The sequence below is a fragment of the Haliotis rufescens genome, unplaced genomic scaffold (genome assembly GCF_023055435.1).
Source record: "Haliotis rufescens isolate VD_foot unplaced genomic scaffold, xgHalRufe1.0.p SCAF_4, whole genome shotgun sequence".
NCBI lineage: Eukaryota > Metazoa > Mollusca > Gastropoda > Lepetellida > Haliotidae > Haliotis > Haliotis rufescens.
This window is the reverse complement of record NW_025964112.1, coordinates 13,088,222-13,108,793: the sequence shown is the minus strand read 5'-3', so window position 1 is coordinate 13,108,793 and position 20,572 is coordinate 13,088,222. Positions and strand designations below refer to the sequence as shown.

Genomic DNA, 20,572 nt, shown 5'->3' with positions numbered 1-20,572 from the left:
ATTATATTCTAATAAGAGCCCCGTATTTCTCATTTTGAGAGCACCCTGGGTGCTTATTACGTTGAATACGGTACTTCGAATGTAACTTCTGGATGATGGTACTCTAGATATTAACTGAGATTGATATTTCACTGGTTGTAACAAACTAACTGTGATGATTCATTGATGATGAAATCCTAACTGAACGGAATTTCTTGAGCTGCTGCATAGATGAAAACCTCAACACACAGCAACTTTGGTTTTGCTTTTCACCATCAGTATGACCGACAGTGAGGAATCTTTCACGATGTCGGTGATCTGCACACTTCTGGTTGATGGGGAGACGGCGCCATTCTACAAGTCTCTCCTGGAGGCCAACATTGGCAGTGACTACTCGCCAGCCATTGGGTAGGTGGACGTACAACACATCACGTGTTATTGTAGAGTATAATGCACGTTTAGAAAGATAGGTCAAGGTCGTGGCAGCAGGTATTATTGAGAAGGTATGCAGTCAGTAGACATGCCATAAGTACGACAGTTCAAGTTTATTTACTTGTAATGAATTATACAAAGAGACAAAAGATTGAAAACCAAGTTTAATATCTGTTGTGTTTAACAAAATTAACTCACTCTGTGCGCAGGTATGACGGACATACGAGAGAAGCTACTTTCTCCGTTGGCTTGCAGGGAATTCATGAAAAGGACACCAACAGGGTGCGGCAGATTATTGCTGACACCTTTGACAAAGTCATACAGTGAGTTCGCAAACCATCCTTTCACCTTTCAAACATGTCTTTATTTAAACTTCTTAGTTGATTTATTTATTTTAAATTTCCATCGATACATTCAAAGATCGCATATACCACCCAACCAATGATTTTACATTTTCTACTGTAGTTCATTTAAGAATCCAGGAAATACCAATAATGTTATAATGTATAAAGGTGAATGTTATAATGTAAGGTAAGCATGAAAGTCGATGGTTCCTGGTCTTAACACTTCTGTAAAAGTGTCAGGCAAACCTCAATTTTGAACACTGTGCTGTTTTTGATACATTCCTGCAAAGTTGCCTCCCTTGAATGTTTCAAGGTGAAGTTTGTGAAGTACTACCGTAAGAGCCTGGTAATAGTGTATGGGTTATAATAGAAATAGAGTCACCCAACTATCACACTGACAGCAGCACTAGACAAGATCAAGGCTGTTATCAAAACCTTAGGTAACATTCAATTGTAATATTTGTTTCAGAGAAGGGTTTGAACAGAAGAGAATTGATGCTCTCCTTCATAGCATAGAACTTGCCCTCAAACATCAAAGCAGCAACTTCGGTCTTGGACTGGGAGTGGTGTGTTTATATCATTTTATGTCTTGTGTTATGTTTGGCAATCTGATAACATGAATTGCATCTTAACATTTTGGTCGACAGTTCCATCAGTGTTCAAATATCAAATATACAATGTCTTCAATGTGTTTGTTGTTTAATGCTGCTCTCAGCAATAATCCACCTATATGTCAGTGGTCTGTAAATAACTAAGTCTGGACCAGGCAATCATTGAAATCATTGAACATCGATCCACGCAAATGGGACACAATAACATGCAATCCACCAAGTCACCAAGTCTGACCACCTGATCCATTTAGTTGTCTCTTACAACAGCATAGGTTGCTGGGGAGTTGTTCTAAACTGTAGGGGAGGTCGGGTAGCCTAGTGGTTAAAGCGTTTGCTCGTCACGCCGATGACCCGGATTCGATTCTGGACATGGGTACAATGTGTGAAGCCCATTTCTGGTGTCCCCCGGTGTGATATTGCTAAAAGCAGCGTTAAACCATACGCATCTCTTTACTTAAAGTATAGTTCCCATGAGATCATCAACACGATGTCAACATTCAGTGTCTCACAAGTAATGGTTAGCTTGCAACATTGTAGTCTTTGATGCACCTAAAAGCTATATTACACCCATGAAGATCCAGGCTAGAATTGGCCTTCAGCAACCTATGCTTGAGGCAACTAGTGGGATCAGGAAGCCAGGCTTGCTGACTTGGTTGATGCATGTCACCATGTCCCAGTTACATAGATCAATGATCATGTCAATCACTGGATTGTCTGGTCGAGACGATAATTTACAGACTGCCATCATACAGCTATATTAATAGGTCAGGGCATTATTTATCAAATTATTACAGAATAATTCCAGTTATTATTTCTATTCTGATTTGTTGCACTATGATTATTATGCTATGATTATTATGCTATGATTATTATGCTATGCTACATGTGGGCTGTGCTCTGCACTGCATGAGGGTTTTCCTGTGTTCTTAATAGTGTGATAGTAATAAGTCAAGGCCTTTACTCTCACACCTGTCATTTTCGTGCTAAGTACGAGCAATGTTTGCGTGATTTGTTAGTTATGCCTACAACTCATTTGCATAAATTTGCATTCTTATTTTTTTGTAAGTCGGTAATCTCCCACTGGATCCACGACAGTGACCCGAGCAGCCACCTACAGATCAATGAGAGAGTTGCCCAATTCAAAGAGAGGTTGAAAGACAATCCCCGATTTCTCCAGGAGAAAGTGCAGCAGTATTTCAAGGCAAGTGGATGACACTAATTGTTTAAAGACAGTTATTATCCCACTCCAAACATTTAGAGGTTTGGGCTCCATCCTTCGGGCCTATTTGTGCAGTGACAACAAAAACAATTGAGTACGATCAAAAGTTTATTATATACAATACTTGGCATAAGATTCAGGGGCTGACTCGGTGTTGGAAAGGTAACTTACGCTGCGGGTAAATAGTATAAAAAGGCAGCCCTGCGGGTTGCATAAGTAAATTTGAAATATATATGAAAATGACTTCGAACCCTGCGGGTAGATCTAAAAAGATAAAATGGAAATATGTAGAAAGGGTGATACCCTGCAGGTATGAGTGAAAATGAAAATACTTTGGGGGCCGCAAGCCATATAATGATAGTTTACAGAATGACTGGCTTGCAAAGCCCAAAACGAGGCTGGAGGGTTGGACTCCATCCTTCGGGCCTATTTTAATGCTTTTAGAAACTACTATGGATAAAAGGAAGAAAGATTGAATACATCAATTACGAAAAAATAATTGTTGATTGAGTTAGTATAGGAAACTTCAGTTTATAGCCCTTGTTTGATCGTTTGGACATGGTGCACGGGATCTTCAATGGGGACAAGTTTTTCTTGCATACATCATTAATGGATATGTATGTATGTAAGTTATCGTCCTTGCCTTATGTTTGGAACACTGGACATTGTTTCCTCAGAAACCGTTATGAGTACCACAGTGACATTTTGGAAACATCATTAAGAGATAAACGTTGGAGTTCGAAATCCAGCATCAAGAACTAGTATGTTACAGAGTTACAGACCTTGTTTTATCTTTTTGACTTGGTGCACAGTAATACCAATGGGGACAGGTTTCCTGGAATCCACTATAGACATATATCTAATGAGGATAGGGTTCTTACAAGAGCATAAACCTTTTAATGTATATTCATGAAACTTTGCATACATTTCAGGTAAGTGGTTAACTGTTGTCTTTATTCTGGAACTTTTTATCATGGCTAAAACGGTAAACTTCTTTTCATAGTTCCATTACATTCCTTGCAGAACAATCCCCACAACTTGACTGTGAGCATGACCCCAGAAAGCAGCTATGAGGTCAAGAGACAGGAAGCCGAGAAAGCCAAACTGGATTCCCTGGTGTCGGTACTGACAGACAAGGAAAGACAAGTCATCATTACACAGAGTAGGTAGTGAAAGTATACGGGGATGCTGAGGTTGAATAGGTCGCCATGTTTGTTGTAAGAGTAGACTCATATGGATCACCTGGTACACAGTGTGTGGCCTGAATTTGTGTGTCATCATGACCCAATGTGTGGTTCGTTATTCATACTATCGACCACTGGTGAAGTTTATTTACAGGATATACAGCTGAATTAATGCTGACTGTGGCTTAAAAGCAACCCATGCTCTCACCATGGTAAATAACATCTTCCCGAGGCAAGAGCGTAAACTGACTTTACAAGTCCAGTTTCCACCATTGCCGAACTAGGCTGGAATTCCTGGGCTCAATCTTAGCGCCACCAGTGGCTTTTACAAGTTATGTCCATTCTATGCCCCTCCCATATGGACCAATCTGATTCCACCTCTCGTATCACATGCATTTGCTTCAAACAAAATCTGATCGACCATCAGGATCTATTTTGTGATAAAACGGTTCTTACTTCGCGAAGTACATCAAATCACGTGAGCACCTTGATTAAAAACTTGAAAAGATTTGGAAAATATCTGTTGACGAGTTGGCGATGCACATGCTTTGCAAATCCTGCAATTGACCGAACTCTGCATGACAGTTTAAGAACTGGATTTCGATTTTGGTGTGCGATTTTGATTGGACTATGCATAGACTCGTTAGTCCAGCCAAAATGTAACTCCATAATTCCAGCCTAGTTTGGCAAGGGTGGAAACTGGACTTTTATAGTCAGTTAACTCTCTTGCTTCGGGAAGATGGGTAAATAAATGGGTGATGCCAATGTTAATGTAAGCTATTGATATTCAAGGGTGTTCACTGTATCCAGACAGGGGGGGGCTGAGGTGGGCACCCCACCTTTTTGAAGCATGCTAATCATGTTGATAAATACTCTAAATCATTTGGCATTTCAGTAAAGCAACAATTCACCTGATAAAGGGGCTAGAAGTAGCCCTGAAACGTCATCATTACAAACAATAAAGAGATTTTATACATAAAAGTCTTCATGTTCTTCCAACTGCTAAATGCTTATCAAAGACTTACAAATAAACAAACCCCTGTTCTAAGAAGCTGTATCCACACTTGGTACTGTGGATGTAATCTCCAGTTTTCTTTTGTTCAGCTCAAGAGCTTCTTGGTAAACAGGATGCAGCTGAAGATCTGTCCTGTCTACCTACACTGAGGGTGTCTGATCTCAACAAGAACATCAAACAAGAGATTGTAGACACAACAAGTTTAGGTGAGCTGGTAAAACCCGTATCATTCTTTGACTTATACTGAAGTACTATGTATCAAGGGGGCATGGGTGGCCCAGTCGTCTAAGGCGCCGCGATTGGCTGTGCAGAGTTGCGTCCCTTGGGCACGCCAGAAACCTATGATCGTGGGTTCGAATCCCGGTTCGCCTCGATTATTTTTCTAGGTTTGTCGGCACCATACCCGTGCTCGTGGGTTTCACTCAAGTGGTAAACGTCTGAGACCTGCATCACTTCGGGCTTTCCTCCCACATTAAGCTGACACGCCGCGATATAACTGGAATACTGTTAAAAAGCGGCGTTAAACCCAACTCACTCACTCACTCACTCACTCACTTTGTATCAACTTCACCGACAAGGTAGCTTTAGGGGGATTTCACTTCACGCTTTGTTCATGTTCAGTCTAGGTCTAGACATAAGTTCCTTGTGTGAAATGTCTCATGTCTATCTGTAACAATAACAATCAACTGTTATATTGATCTGCATCATTATAGAGTCAGCAGACAGACAGAGCAGTCATGTTAGGACTGCCAATTTGCCCGAGCCTTAAGTCCCCCTTTAACAGCTGATATCCCAACGACTGGTATGTTTCAGGAGGTGTTCCTATCCAGTACAGCAAGCAGCCGACCAACGAGGTGGTGTACGTGACACTTCTATCCAACATGGCCGACCTGCCACCCCATCTGTACCCCTACGTCCCTCTCTTCTGCAGTGTCATCACAAAGTGAGTAAACCAGTCAGTGGCCTTACTATCATGATTTCATGCAGTAAGGGGAGATAACTCATGTATGTATTATGGATAGGGTCATCTCCCTTGGTAAGGCAGTAAATAGGGAGTTTCAATAATGTGTCTATTGCAGTGAGTGTGAGTTTGATTTTACACTGCTTTAAGCAATATTCAAGCAATATCACGGCGGGGGACACCAGAAAGGGGCTTCACACTTTGTACCCATGTTGGGAATCGAACCCGGGTCTTCGGCGTGATGAATGAACGCTTTAACCACTAGGCTACCCGACAGCCCGTGTCCATTGGATGTCACATCAGACACAATGTAGTAAACAATATGGCCGACTTTCGTACATAGTTCATCTCATCTTAACTCATCAATTTAAAAGACATTTTGGGCTACCTCTTTTCTATTAATGGTTTGAATCCCGGTTCGCCCCAATTAGGGGGCACGGGTGGCCCAGTCGTCTAATGCGCAGCGATTCGCTGTGCAGAGTTGCGTCCCTTGGGCATGCCAGAAACCTATGATTGTGGGTTTGAATCCGGGTTTGCCTCGGTTATGTTTCTTGGTTTGTCATCACCAGGAACTCAGGTAGTATGGACAATGGGGGTATGGGACCACCCCCGGACCAGGTCATGCTTGTGACAATGCTTCCATGGAGGTCTTAAGTTTTGTCACTTATGTGATGTCAATCACTGGATCGTCATGTATGGCTAGCAAGATGTAACAACTGCTAAAATTTTGTTAAGCAGACCTGCATGTAAGCAGTTTCAGGAGCTGGGCCTGGTCGTCTATACTACCACTCAGGCCAGACTTGATCTGATTATGATCCTTGGCTGGGCAGCACCATGACCTGCACTTTTCCTTCAATTTTACTGATGAACTGTTCAAAGCAGGATGAAGTTCACATGCTGCCTCCTCCTTATGTTTTGTCCAGGATGGGTGCTGGTCCGTACGACTACAAGTCTCTGTCAGAAGAGATGCAGCTGTATACTGGGGGTCTGTCCTCGGGGCTAACAATAGCCAGCCATCACACAGAGCCTTATGCCTTCCAGCAGGTCAGTATCTCATTCTGTGTGTAATAATACCTGTACTACAGTATTTGATGTAATATGTGCCCAGGGCACTCAAAATTAGAAATAGCAGGCTCTTATTAGAATATTATTTTGGAGTTGAAAGATGGTAAATTTCGTGGTTTATGCTGATGTTTATATATGACAGTTATATTTTTCCAGAATTTAATTGCCCATAATTAAGGGTGCATATAACACACGAGTGCGTATTAAACACGAATAAATAAATCTTGTGTACATTGATCAATCGGAAGGGGTGCTAATTGGGATTGTTCAGTAGCCAATACATTTGCAAATACTGCCGTGGGCGCTTATTACGTCGAATACGGTATATACTATGCATGAGTCCAAACATATGAAAAACAATTGGGTTAGGTCATATTTCTTTTGAACTTGCCTTTTTTGTGCAAAAGTTAACAAAGAATAGTTTAAAGAATACTGTTCTAACTAATACTTGCTTGAAACATTTAAGAGCAAACACGTAAATTGGAATAAGAGTTATAAATATACACACCCAGAAATTCATGCAAATCTGCTGTTGCAGTATGAACTGTGATAAAGATGATGATTGTCTCCCCCTGCAGGGTGTCGCATTCTCTTCCCACTGTTTGGAGAGGAACCTGAACAAGATGGCGGAACTCTGGACACACATCTTCACCAGGTTGGGGTGACAACGTATTAGAGAGATCAGTTTGTACATTCTGAGAACTCAGTTATGGTCGGACCTCTCTTGTACAGACTTCTGTTGCCATCAGTTGATTAATTACCCACAATCTGTCTGTAACATACTTTCAACACTTCAAATTCCAAACTTATTTGTAGGTCAAAAGATCAATGTATTTGGAATTGATGCTCTTCATCACTGCATACTTTACTTTTATGAGAGTCTTATGAATAGACTCCTGCCTAAGTAAAATGTAAAGCCTACTTCTTGGTGTACCCCATAACAGTAGTTTTTGCACCACATAGCATCACTTTTTTTATAGAGAGAGAGAGAGAGAGAGAAAAAAGAAGAGTGAGAGAAAAAAAGGAAGAGAGAGAGAATGAGTGTGAATGGGTTTTATACTTGTGCCCTAGCAGGAAATTGTCTCACTCAGTGTCTGAACTGGATTCAAAGTTTAGTACTGAACAAGTCCAGTTACTGCTGATACTACTGTAGAGATAGTTTCAGTTAAAAGAAATTATTTGATATGTAAGCCATGTGTTTACTTGTGTACCACTATGTTGTTTTCAGCCCAGACTTGAAAGATCTGAACCGACTGACAACGCTGATTAACATGGCTGCCAGCGACATGGCCTCCAGTCTGTCCAACTCCGGCCACAGTTACGCCATGAAACACTCTTCAGCAGGGCTTTCACCAGCAGCACAGCTCAGTGAGACTTTCAGCGGTGTCACACAGGTCTAGCATTATATTTGTGCATATATATATTATATAAAAAAGTTGTCTAAAGTCACCGCAGAGTTGTGTCCCTTGGACACACGAGAAACCTATGATCATGGGTTTGATTCCCAGTTACGCCCAATTATGTTTCTAGGTTTGTCAGAACCATACCCGTGCTCATGGGTTTCACCAAAGTGGTAAATGTCTGAGACCTGCATCACTTCGGGCTTTCCGCCCCATGAAGATTCAGGGGTAGAATAGATCTTCAGCAACCCATGCTTGCTGTAAAAGGTGACTATGCTTGTCGTAAAAGGCGACTAACGGGATCGGGTGGTCAGGCTCGCTGACTTGGTTGATACATTGCGTGGATCGATGCTCATGATATCAATCACTGGATTGTCTGGTCCAGACTCGATTATTTACAGACCGCCGTCATATAGCTGGAATTTTGCTGAGTGCGGCGTTAAACAACAAACAAACAAACTAACCAACTTCAGGCTTTCCACCCACATCAAGTGGACATGCCGTGATATAACTGGAATAGTGTTAAAAAAAATATAACCAATGGGCGATGGAGTAGTCTGTGATGAAAACATTGTCTTTTGACACTTTAATAAGTCCTCGATTTGATTTAGTGAGTATTTCATTTAAAAAATGAAAGACAGGCAGTATCTTTTGAGGAAAATGTTTCAATCTTAAAACATGTTTGAATATATTGAGATAACTATTTTGTGATATGGCACAGATGTTTGAGCTGACTTTCATATCTGATTCCTGAATTATTATTTGTTCAAATCTGTGTGAGTGACCTGATTTTTAAACGTTCATCTTGTTCCCAGGTGACAACAATGAAGAAGATCGCGGAGTCCGGAGATCACACGGAACTCGTACAACACCTGCAGGAAATAGGGAAACATATCCTGTCCAAACAGAACATCAGGTACGTGCTGTCAGTCCACAAATAAGGGCCAATGTGACAGTTACCCTATTATGGCAGTGAAATTGCATTGTGGTTTGTACTCTGAAGAACCAGGTCTGATTGCCCACATGTGGACACCAAATATGAACAGCACAGAGAAAAACATACTTGTCAAATGCTTTTTAGGGAAAACAGTTGTCCCCATTTTATCCTCTATGAACTTATTTCTAACAATAGGGGGTGCAGTAGAGAGGATTATCAATAGGGTTTGAAGGAAGCTTAGTCCAAGGTACCCTTTGTGAGTGATGCTTGTAATTCACTGTGCATGCAATGATTGTCTTGCAGGGTAATGGTGAATGCAACTCCACAGTTTATGGACACTGTGCTTGGCAAGATGGAGCGCTTCCTGTCAGACATCCCAGGGTCACCAGGAGGGGGCGCCACCAAACTCGTGAAGAACCCTTCCTTCGCAGTCAGTTCTTCACACACGCAGTTTGAGCTGCCATTCTCAGTCAACTACATGAGCAAGAGCGTGCCTGGCGTTATCTACTCACATCCAGACTACGCAAGGTAACAATAGCATCTTATTGTTCAGGGACTGCCTCCGTGGTCTAGTGGAGAGCGGAAGGTCCGGGGCTTCAATCCCCCGCCGCATCATACCAAAAGACATTAAGAGATGGTACTTACTGTTACCCTGCCTGGCGCTTGGTATTAAGGGGCTAAAACAAGGACTGGTTTATTCTCCCTGTGTTTTATTGTACAATAAGTGCACCCCTCATGGTTTATTCTCCATGCAGTGCTATATTTACGATAAACATTGACCATAAGTCGTTTATTTCTTAAATGAGATATAAAAATTATGACCAGCCTCTTTATGGATGTTAATACAATTTACAAACTTGAAAAATATTTACCCATATTTAAATAATGATGAATACAATCCGACCACTGCAATATGCGACAAGTCCGTTTATGAACAGGGGGTTTAAGTTTGGTATTTCCTGAATATTCTCACAATTTTCACGTTGATCATGCGTACCTTTTCTCCTAATACTCATTGTCATATCTCTCCCACTTTTTGATGCGATAGTTTGGCCATTGTGTTTATCTACGTTGCCCAGCTACATCTATGGGGAAGAAGTTGCTGGACACTTCCCTCTGAAAAATAACATCATCCAATTTGCGACATCATCAAGTTGCGAGTGCATGTTCGAATCTCCAGAAATGACTTTATGTTTTATTGTGAAATAAACTGTGCTTCATGATTTATCGCGTAGCTATGTTATGGGATAGTCATATCTCCACATACAATATGCATGTTTAATCCTAAACTTTGCTAAAGTGGAGATGCAGTGAAGAATAAAAATTCTCTTTGGAAAGAACAGTGTACTTTGGTCAAATTAGAGATGATTAGTCAAGGTTGTAACTGTCTTTGAGTAGCACAGCCCTGTCAGGTGGAATGAACTTGGATTTGTATGGCCTGATGGTGACAATATCTGGAGATAATTCTAAAACCAACTGTGGGAGAGCAGTTAATGGTTGCCAGGTTTCTGTTGTGAAACCGGTTACACACAACGCTCCTCGGGTTTTGACAATAGCTGCTTTGACCACCATGGTTTGAAAATTACCACTTTTCAGTGATTTTAGGTATGTATTTGTCCAGTTTGATTGATCTGACGGGATTTCCAGTTCTTTCTCCAAAATGGAGTCAGTGGCAGACAGTGGTGTTCACATGCACTGATTTTTGAATGCATGGTAGCTTGACAGTGAAGATGGAATAAGTTTCAGTAGTACCTTGTCTATCTTATTATAACTTTCAATGTGTTTGTTCTAGGTTGAGAATTTTGGCAAATTTGCTGTCAAGGAAGTTCCTCCATAGAGAAATCAGGTAAGCTTATTAACTCCTGCTACAAATGTTTGGGAAAGAAAATGTTCTTAATAATTGTAAGCACTAAATATTTTAATGCAGATTATCTGATGAGCAATTTCATTGAAATCAGATCCTTTACTGTCGACAAAGTAAATAAAGATCTGATCACACCTCCATAGATGTTCTTGAGTTCTTGAGCCAGTCAGATGGCTGTTTTCTGAAACAAATTGCCTTTGTCAGTTTGGAAATTACGGCTTTTACAAATGAAACCCACACAACACAAAATTCCTTCAATGGTGAAGATGTCATGGTAGCCACAACAATAATATACTCGCCACCAAAAGAAACACGAACCATAAGAACATATAGAAAAGTATGTTCATTGAGAAGAGATGTTTTCAATGTGTACCAATCAATGACAAAACTAACAATCAGTCAAGTGTTACCACAGAGTGACTTTATTTTTATCACGATGCTGCTTGTGATTTCCAAACTTTACAGGCTAATCCTTCACAAGGCAAATGGTGCATATCGAGTCATGGCTCTTTGACATCACATGTGACGTGTATCATGAGCATCGGTTCACACAACATACCAGTATGTTCGTTTGTGTATCAAATCAATCTGATATCTCTTGAATCTGAGTAAGTCTTCATATATAAACCAACGTGTATGGTATTCGCATTCCATTTGGCAGCGAGCATATAGTTGTGCGGCCTTATTTATCTACACTTGTTTCCAAAATATGCTTATCTGAATGCTTTGCTTACTTGAACTGACAATTTAGAAGCCGATTGGCCAGCTAGAAAGTTCACCCGACACGTATTGTAAAAGATCTGATGTTGACGAGTTGTCTAATGAGTGAAATGTTTACAGAGAGAAGGGAGGAGCATATGGCAGTGGTGCTGCGTGCAACAGTGGCGTGTTCAGCTTCTTCTCTTACAGGTAGGTCCCTGGGACTCGTGCATAGAGAATACTAAACTTACTCCTTTGTAATAGCAACTTTATTAAACAAGTGACTAGTTCAGATAACAGACCTATTCATGGGTACCACAGAATTGATATTATACAGGAGTGAGTTTAGTATTTTATTTATTACCTGCCATTTATAACTTATTAAAACCACATTTGATCCAACTATATGGGAATTCCCATCATAAACTCGGTCAAGGGTATGAATACAATATTTCATTCATGTGTTAATAGGCAGACATCAATGCCATCCACAGCATAAACTCCAATTGAGTTTAACAGAAAAATACAACTTCAGACACATTAAAAATGGACATATATTAATTTGATACCATACAACAGCATACCTTTAGAATTCAGCACCACAAACTTTTCAATATTTATTAGTGAAACTAGTTCTGGCATTACATTAGCACACACTATGGTTTTAACACTGTGTAATACCAGCTTATTGTAATTAAACAGTGGTATCTTCAATGGGCAAGTGATAATTTATTTACTGAAACCTACGTTATCAACACACCACAAAACTAAAATAATAGTTATAGCCTTTATACAACGTCACCAGAAAGTCTATAAACTATACATTATATAATCAAAAGAAATAGAAGAAAATGCACCAACAGGAAGTGATGTCAGCAGAAGAAACATATTTCTTCTGCTGATAATTATTATTTTGTGGTGTGTACTAACTACTGTTAAATGGAGGGACGGTGATACAGCATGAGCCATACAAGATTCTGCCAATGTTGCAACCATCTATGGAGCTGGCAAAGGGCATTAACTCTAGTTGGTCACCCTGTTGAACAGATTTTGACAGCTTTGGCGTGCCATGGGGCAAGTGTGTGCTCTACTTTACAGTCAAATGTTGGTACATGCTAAATTGAAATTACTATTCAAAGAAGGATTCTTTAGAAGTATGGCCAGTTATTGTACAGCAGAGCTACAAAACTTGCGTGCATTTCCTATTTAAAGACAAGAGGGGATAAGGTACCCTCCAAGCCATCTGTGATTATCCAGTGTATTACATAGAGAATCTCACCCGAGTGTCTTTTGATATCAAATATATCAAAACGAGTTGATAAAAGTGGAAAAATTCCGAGGCTTGCCGCCACTTTTATCAACAAGTGTTGATATATTTGATATCAAAAGACACGAGTGTGAGATTTTATTTATCATCCAACATCATTCTTCCAACTTTTTCAATTTGTAGACAGTAATTAGTAGTGTCTTCAGTGTAAAAAGTACTGCTAACAGCTTCAGTAGCAGAGCCATTAGTGATGTCATGGTAACCAGTGATGTCACAATGGTCTGCAAAGCATTGTGATGTAATTTCATTGCAGCGATATCTACAGTGTAGATATCGCTTGATCTCATCTAAGCGATATCTCCTGTGGGAGCCAGTTTTGGATGATAAATAGAGAATCTCACCCGAGTGCCTTTTGATATCAAATATATCAACATGAGTTGATAAAAGTGGAAAAATTCCGAGGCTTGCCGAGGATTTTTGCCACTTTTATCAACGAGTGTTGATATATTTGATATCAAAAGACACGAGGGTGAGATTTTATTTATCATCCAACATCATTCTTCCAACTTTTTCAATTTGTAGACAGTAATTAGCAGGGTCTTCAGAGTAAAAAGTACTGCTATCAGCTTCAGTAGCAGAGCCATTAGTGATGTCAATTGATTGTGACGTCATGGTAACCAGTGACGTCACAATGGTCTGCAAAGCATTGTGATGTAATTTCATTGCAGCGATATCTACAGTGTAGATATCGCTTGATCTAATCCAAGCGATATCTCCTGTGGGAGCCAGTTTTGGATGATAAAACATATTGTCCATTTGCAGAGACCCTCATTCCCTGCAGACATTGGATGTGTTTGAGGAGGCTGGACAGTGGGCAGCAGGCGGCAAGTTCACAGACCAGGACATTGATGAAGCCAAACTTGGCATCTTCCAACAGGTGAGCATCTGGAGTATAGGACTTATTGATCCCAACACTGAAGGTCAAACTGAGCGCATGGTGTCTTGTCTTATCCAAACTGGTTGACAGATGAGCCTGAATGACTACAATATGGTACAGATTGTAATTTGTAAATATCTTGAACTACCAAGCTATTAATTTTCTGACTTGACAGCTAGGAGATTTCCTTTATAATTTTGAGGCAGACAGATGGATGTACATCACTGTATGTATGTTGCCAGGTTGACAAGCCAGTGCCGCCTGGAGACCGGGGGACGCTTGTGTTCATCAACAGCATCACGGATGACATGAGACAAGCCATGCGAGATCAGCTGTTCGCTGTGTCCAGGAAGGACGTTACGACAGTGGCGAACAAGTAAGGTGGAATCGGGGAAAGTAGACAGGATTGACATGAGCATAGCTCAGATGAAATAGTAAATGCCATGGAATTTCATTTACCGTTTCAATGATTAGACACCAGGGTCCATGTGCTCGAAACTCTTTACCCATGGTCGAAATGATGATCGCCGTAAAACAAAAATGCCAAGAACATTAAATGGTGACACACGTCTATCAATCTCAATGCTGATGTCATTGTCCAGACAAAGGAAGCATAAAAATCATGATAGAATAACCGTGTTTTCTGTTATCCAGTTTACTGAAAGGCTCTCCGTCAATATGGCAATATGGCTGTTTGTTACATTATCTACTTTCCCATTACATCAGAATTACTAGGGCTTATCTGGAATAGATGGAGGTGGTGTTTATAAACAATTTTCATTGGGGATCAGCACGCATGCATTCATTATACCAACAGCATTTGGAGGTTGAATTTGGAAACACTAAAATCAGAATTAAAAGGTACCAGTAAGATGCAGATTAATGGAAAATTAATCAGGACAAATGTATTTTTAAGTTACTTCATATTCTTTTCAGGTACTTGCTGAACAAGTCTGGAGCAAGGGGAGTGTCGTTCCTGGGTCCGGCCAACGCAACAGTCCAGGCAGACAACACATGGAAGGTCATCAAGGAGTGAGGTGGCCAGCATCTCAATACTAGACACTCGGATTGGAAGAAAGTGCTATATTACTTCATTGAGGAATCATTGTTGTTGTATAACAAGTTGTATTCACTGCTAAGGGCGGTGGGGTAGCCTAGTGGTTTCACGCCGAAGACCCGGGTTCGATTCCCCACATGGGTACAATGAGTGAAGCCCATTTCTGGTGCCCCCCGCCGTGATATTGCTTGAATATTGCTAAAAGTGACGTAAAACTCACTCACTTTATTCACTGCTGATGTGGGAGGAAGGCCAAGGCCCTGGAATATAAGTTAGATGAATCAGAGATTTAAAACCCTCAAGTTGGACACAAATGTTGCTGATGCAGCTATATGGTTAATTGCAGCAACCAACACCCTTAAGTTGATTATAGAATGTGTAAAGTATACTACTCAAAAGTAGTTAAGGAAAACCTCTTTCTTTCATATTACTATAGTTAATTTGTCATGCCATGATATATGAACTATAGTAATATGAAATAATCGGGTGTTCCTTAACTTCTTTTGAGTAGTATATAATAATAACCTACCACAAGAAAAGGATGAGAGAAGCCACAGCGGCAAAATTGTTCCTCCATATTTTCCATTCATTCATATACTTTAGTGAATGCCTCAGTAGGAGGTATACATGATACATGATACATGATAAACTCTTCTATACTCTTTACATAGCATTTGAGTTAAGGAGAAGTTGAAATAGTTGTACATGTGCTGGCCATATTGACAGAATGATTGTTGTGGACGTGCAAGGGTGTGTGTGTGTTACATGTATATTGAAAATGTCAATAAATGTGTAACTATATTATTGACAGTTTGTTGTCAGTGAGGACCTAGAAGGGAGACAACTCTTGACACTTTAACAATATTGCACTGATGATACAGCTATAAAGATTAGGGCCTATTGAAAAAAGCACTCTTAGCGCTGTGAATATCATAAGTACTGTTAAATTATGCAAACTGATCCTGGTCTATGCAGGCTATACGTTTAAGGTATTCTAAACTGACAGTTGTTCCACTTCAAGTATCCTACTTCAAAACACTAAAATGCAATTTTATTTTTATTTTTGGAACATTAAAATTTCAAAAAGTTCAATACATTCAGGCACAGTGAAAAGAATTAACACGAGGAAATGATTATTAGATTCAATATTAATTCCATGATTATATAAATCATAACAAAAACTTGTCCCTATGCCGATGATAAGGACAGAGCTACTATATATCCATGGACTTACCATTCAGTACAGCCTTGGAGCAAGGCTAGTTAATTATCTACACTAACTTGTGGAAGAAGAACGAGGAGAAAGGTTTTCCTATTATAACGAATTACGTCATGTTGCGTTTATAGCAACAATTCTTCTGCAACATGTGTATCACGTCAGCTCTGAATCCGACGCAAAGACGCTAGCTCTGTGTGTAGGGCGATCGAGTCATGTTGAACCAGGGCCCGACACTCGCATGTTAGGTATTCCTTCAATCAAGGACAAACTCTCACCTCAGCCGATAGTCACTCTTGTTAAACATGGCGTGCGACTGACACGGTACATCAGGCAAAGCAGTTGACTTGAGATCAGACCGAAAGCCTCCACAGACAAGCGTGGTGTCAATGTAAACAGTGTCAGTAGACCGATTAGCGGGGATATTGCTGAACATCACGTTTGAAGGAGGTAGCGTTCGTCCCCCTCACACCGATGGAGTGTCAGTATGACTACAGGAGGGGTCATAAACATGCCTCTATTTGTTGACGGAATTATATTGAAGCGATCCGTTAATTCAATCATGTTAGTAACTGTTAGCAGCTTGTTAGTGGAATGTTTTTTAAAACCAAGACTAACCAATATGGGACAAACGGCAGATATTTCATTGTTTGATGGGGATCCAGTTTGGAGTAAAACGAAAGAATGGTTAACGCGTTGTTTGTGACGTCAACTAAATCACACGCTGTTATTTTTTGTTATGGGTAAATGTTTCGTCTCAACATTTCAAGCTACCGTATTTCCTCTATTAGACACCGCCTCCGTGGTCTAATGGTAGAGCGTCCGCCCGGAGAGCGGAAGGTCCGGGGTTCGATCCCCAGCCGCGTCATACCAAAAGACGTTAAAAGATGGTACTTGTTGTTACCCTGTCTGGCGCTCGGCATTAAGGGGCTAAAACAAGGACTGGTCGGCTCGGAGTCAGTATACTGTGTCTGAGTGGGGTATTCATGTTAAACTGCGACATGGTATCTCAGTGTGCTAGCACTATAAATCGGCATCAGTCCGGACTAGTACAAGCAGCCACACACACACATATACACGTGCATGCACGTCGCTATATAAGTGCAATAATCTTGGACGCGACGTTAAACCCCATTTCACCTCACCTCCTCTAGTAGACGCTCAGTCCTCTATTAATTTCGCGGTAGCCGTTGACTCGGCGTCTATACTGTTTAATGCAGGCACAGTGGCAACTCACTACCTTACCGAATCTTAAATTCTACAATCAAGCCAAGGGTAAAACGATCATTATAAATCACCAACACTTCACAGTATAGTGAGTGAGTTGGGTTTAGCGCCGCTTTTAACAGTATTCCAGTTATATCACGGCGTGTCAGCTTAATGTGGGAGGAAAGCGCGAAGTGATGCAGGTATCAGACGTTTACCACTTCGGTGAAACCCAGGAGCACGGGTATGGTGCTGACAAAACATCATCGGGCGAACCGGGATTCCAACCCATAATCATAGGTTTCTGGCGTGCCCAAGGGACGCAACTCCGCACAGCGAATCGCGGCGCCTTAGACGACTGGGCCACCCGTTCCCCCACTACACAGTATAAGAGATCTGGCGTCAAATAGAGGCCCGGCTTCTGTTTTTGAGACAGAGCGTATGAGCGTTAATTTAAGGCTGGCGTATATTCATGATTGGAGCTCACGGTATAAAAGAGGAAATACGGTGTATTGCGACCGTGATCAGCTGTTGTGAAGTATTGACGATGTATTGCGACAAGCTATATGAAAATACCTGCACCAAGTGAATGATGCAGTTAGAACGCGACCCGAAAGGGTATACTTGCTCCCTAAATCCAAAAAGGTTGCCACCCACAAATCTCAAACTCGTTCCAAACACATGTACTTCGGAAAATACAACCCATGCATGCATCCCCAGCTGATGGTATCATATAAACACTTTCAGAGAGTGAGTGAGTATGGTTTCACGCCGCTTTTTAGCAATATTCCAGCAATATCACGGCGGGGGACACCAGAAATGGGCTTCACACATTGTACCCATGTCGGGAATCGAACCCGGGTCTTCGGCGTGACGAGCGAACGCTTTAACCACTAGGCTACCCGACCGCCCCTAAACACTTTCAGAGTCTTATATCGATTCCTCGTTGAATGAACAATTCAGTGCACCAACTGACACCAATAATGTTAACTATTCACGCGTACCATACAATCTGAACAACAATTTTGCAAAAGTAAACACTTTATTCTATTTTCAATCGCCATGGAAACGTAATACTTCAGAGCCTGTTCATCGGACCCAGTTTCCGTGTTTGTTGGTTTTTGTCGGGTTTGTGAGCCGTATCGAGTTAATCGCCTCATAGAAAAGGTTGACAATTTTCACAGCGTCTTTATGTATTAATAAATCAGCTATATAGTTATTTGTAATTGAAGCACGGTATTTGAACACGATAACAGGGTTGGCATAATGATTATACACTTTTTGATTTATGTGGAAATGTAATGTAGTACAGGCAACGTTAAGTTTAAGTTACTGAAGTGCTTTGAACAACATGGGCTTGATCAAGGGCAGACATTAGAGCCGGTGGGATGCGGACCTTACCTCGTTTAGAATGACAACTACTTCATATCTATTGACACTTAACAATCAGTGAAAAATGATTTTATTGTGTTAACTATAAGGAGGCACTCGTTATATAGGAAACATGAATAAGAAACGTGTTTACCAACGTCGGGAGATTTAGGTGGTGCCTTTTGTTTCGACATTGGGTATATCATATAGCATGAATGCGGATCCTAGTTTGGGAGTTCCCCTGCTGTGGTATTGCTACAATCGACGTAAAACAACAGTAAACATAACAGTTAAACAACCAGATGTTTATCCGATTTTTTTTTAATAAGACAAGTTACATCAAAATCACGGAACAAAAATGCTGGCTACATATATTCAAAGTGTGTCGTTATTTTTCGAGAATTATATGCATGGTATCAGTCAGATTTTGCATGGGGCAGGGCGTGTATCAATTATTGACCATTTATGAGGGCATTATCATGTTTTACGGACCCATGTAACTGATATTGACCGAGGCCATGCATAAGTTGTAAATGCAATAATTGACAGTATGCATCTCGAAAAATGTTAAGCACCGCCCCTTCTTTGTTTTCCATTTCCAAAACTTCTATGCACTTTTTTTCTTGTTTATAAAAAGAAGTACCTGTTACATAAAATGGGCTTCCGCCCTGGGTAGCAGAAAGCCCATGGCATATAGCATAACTTATCAGTCCATCTTAGACTTGTTGAAGGATATTACAAACTACTTTTTGTAAATATCTAAAATGGGAGGAAGAGTAAAAAATCTATACTAAGCCGGTCGAAGTGTGCGCAAAACGTTTCCCCAAGTTCCCAATACATTTTGTAGATCCTTGGGGTCTTACCTCTGTGACTGCATACTGGAAACCAGTAATTTTTATAATTTGACCTATTTGAAAGGATTGTACTTACGATACGACCCTAATTAAAAAATAAAATTCGTGTACCCTCCAACTGTCCTAAGGATATGGAATTGATCTTATTTTTTATAAATGTCTAAGGTATGCTATACGAGGGGTGGCTGATCATCCTGAGCATATAACTACGAAGTAGAGTCTACACCCTTAACAGTTTGCATGTATATGTACAATACTCCCCATTCTTACGGGTTGCACATGAACCAAATACACAACCAATGAGAATATTTCTGCAGGCATCAAAGGGACTAGTTATTCTCTGTTAATGAACATAGACAAAACTATGTTCCGCTCTGTCACCAGGTATTCCCATCTGAAGGGCTAACTCCAACAGCCACCAATGCGGATATGGTGGCAACGTTTGGGGATGGTGCCCCTTTCTTTGCCGAGGTCAGCATCGGAGTTCAAGAGGGGAAGAGAGAGCCTCGGAGATTATCTAATGACAGGAAAACCTTTAACTGTCGCCACTAAGGATAGAATTAAGTGTCCGTGATGACATACTTGATAAAGGTGTCAGCACAATGTGTTACAAGGCTTCCGACTCTTGATCAGAAACACTCCAGGTTCATCATCTACATTTTTCTTGTGATACTTTATGTCGTTTCAGACCCGTTTCAGAACAGTCAAAGCATCGGAAAGAACTAGGCTAAAGCTTAGAAAATATATAATTGTGACAGAAACAAGCAACTACATGTGTTTAAATTGAAAAAAAGACACCAGTGAGATCGGAGTTGCAGAACCTATAGACCTGTAGAAAATGTAGACTTACTTCATTGCATGATAGCTGTAGTATTACTGTAAGGGCTGGGCGGTAGAGGAAACAATGCATGTTCAGGGAGTATTAGCTCATCATCCCCTTCGCTGCACGCTCTC

The 20,572-nt window shown here is 40.7% G+C and overlaps 1 protein-coding gene across 3 annotated transcripts in view; it reads left to right on the top strand.

Moving 5' to 3' along the window:
- Nucleotides 1–15,775, top strand: part of LOC124111371 (presequence protease, mitochondrial-like) — a 28,751-nt gene extending 12,976 nt beyond the window's left edge. For all 3 annotated transcript variants that reach the window (XM_048382005.1, XM_048382006.1, XM_046471044.2), the window contains 17 exons: nucleotides 259–387; nucleotides 621–734; nucleotides 1,225–1,321; nucleotides 2,433–2,567; nucleotides 3,609–3,747; nucleotides 4,874–4,990; nucleotides 5,598–5,727; nucleotides 6,669–6,789; nucleotides 7,389–7,465; nucleotides 8,039–8,204; nucleotides 9,026–9,126; nucleotides 9,451–9,675; nucleotides 10,940–10,993; nucleotides 11,852–11,920; nucleotides 13,800–13,914; nucleotides 14,157–14,290; nucleotides 14,851–15,775. In XM_048382005.1, the coding sequence (XP_048237962.1) occupies nucleotides 259–387; nucleotides 621–734; nucleotides 1,225–1,321; nucleotides 2,433–2,567; nucleotides 3,609–3,747; nucleotides 4,874–4,990; nucleotides 5,598–5,727; nucleotides 6,669–6,789; nucleotides 7,389–7,465; nucleotides 8,039–8,204; nucleotides 9,026–9,126; nucleotides 9,451–9,675; nucleotides 10,940–10,993; nucleotides 11,852–11,920; nucleotides 13,800–13,914; nucleotides 14,157–14,290; nucleotides 14,851–14,950 (2,023 nt within the window). In that variant the 3' untranslated portion in view covers nucleotides 14,951–15,775. The remainder of the gene's footprint in view (nucleotides 1–258; nucleotides 388–620; nucleotides 735–1,224; nucleotides 1,322–2,432; nucleotides 2,568–3,608; nucleotides 3,748–4,873; nucleotides 4,991–5,597; nucleotides 5,728–6,668; nucleotides 6,790–7,388; nucleotides 7,466–8,038; nucleotides 8,205–9,025; nucleotides 9,127–9,450; nucleotides 9,676–10,939; nucleotides 10,994–11,851; nucleotides 11,921–13,799; nucleotides 13,915–14,156; nucleotides 14,291–14,850) is intronic.
- The last annotated feature ends 4,797 nt before the right edge of the window (nucleotides 15,776–20,572 follow it).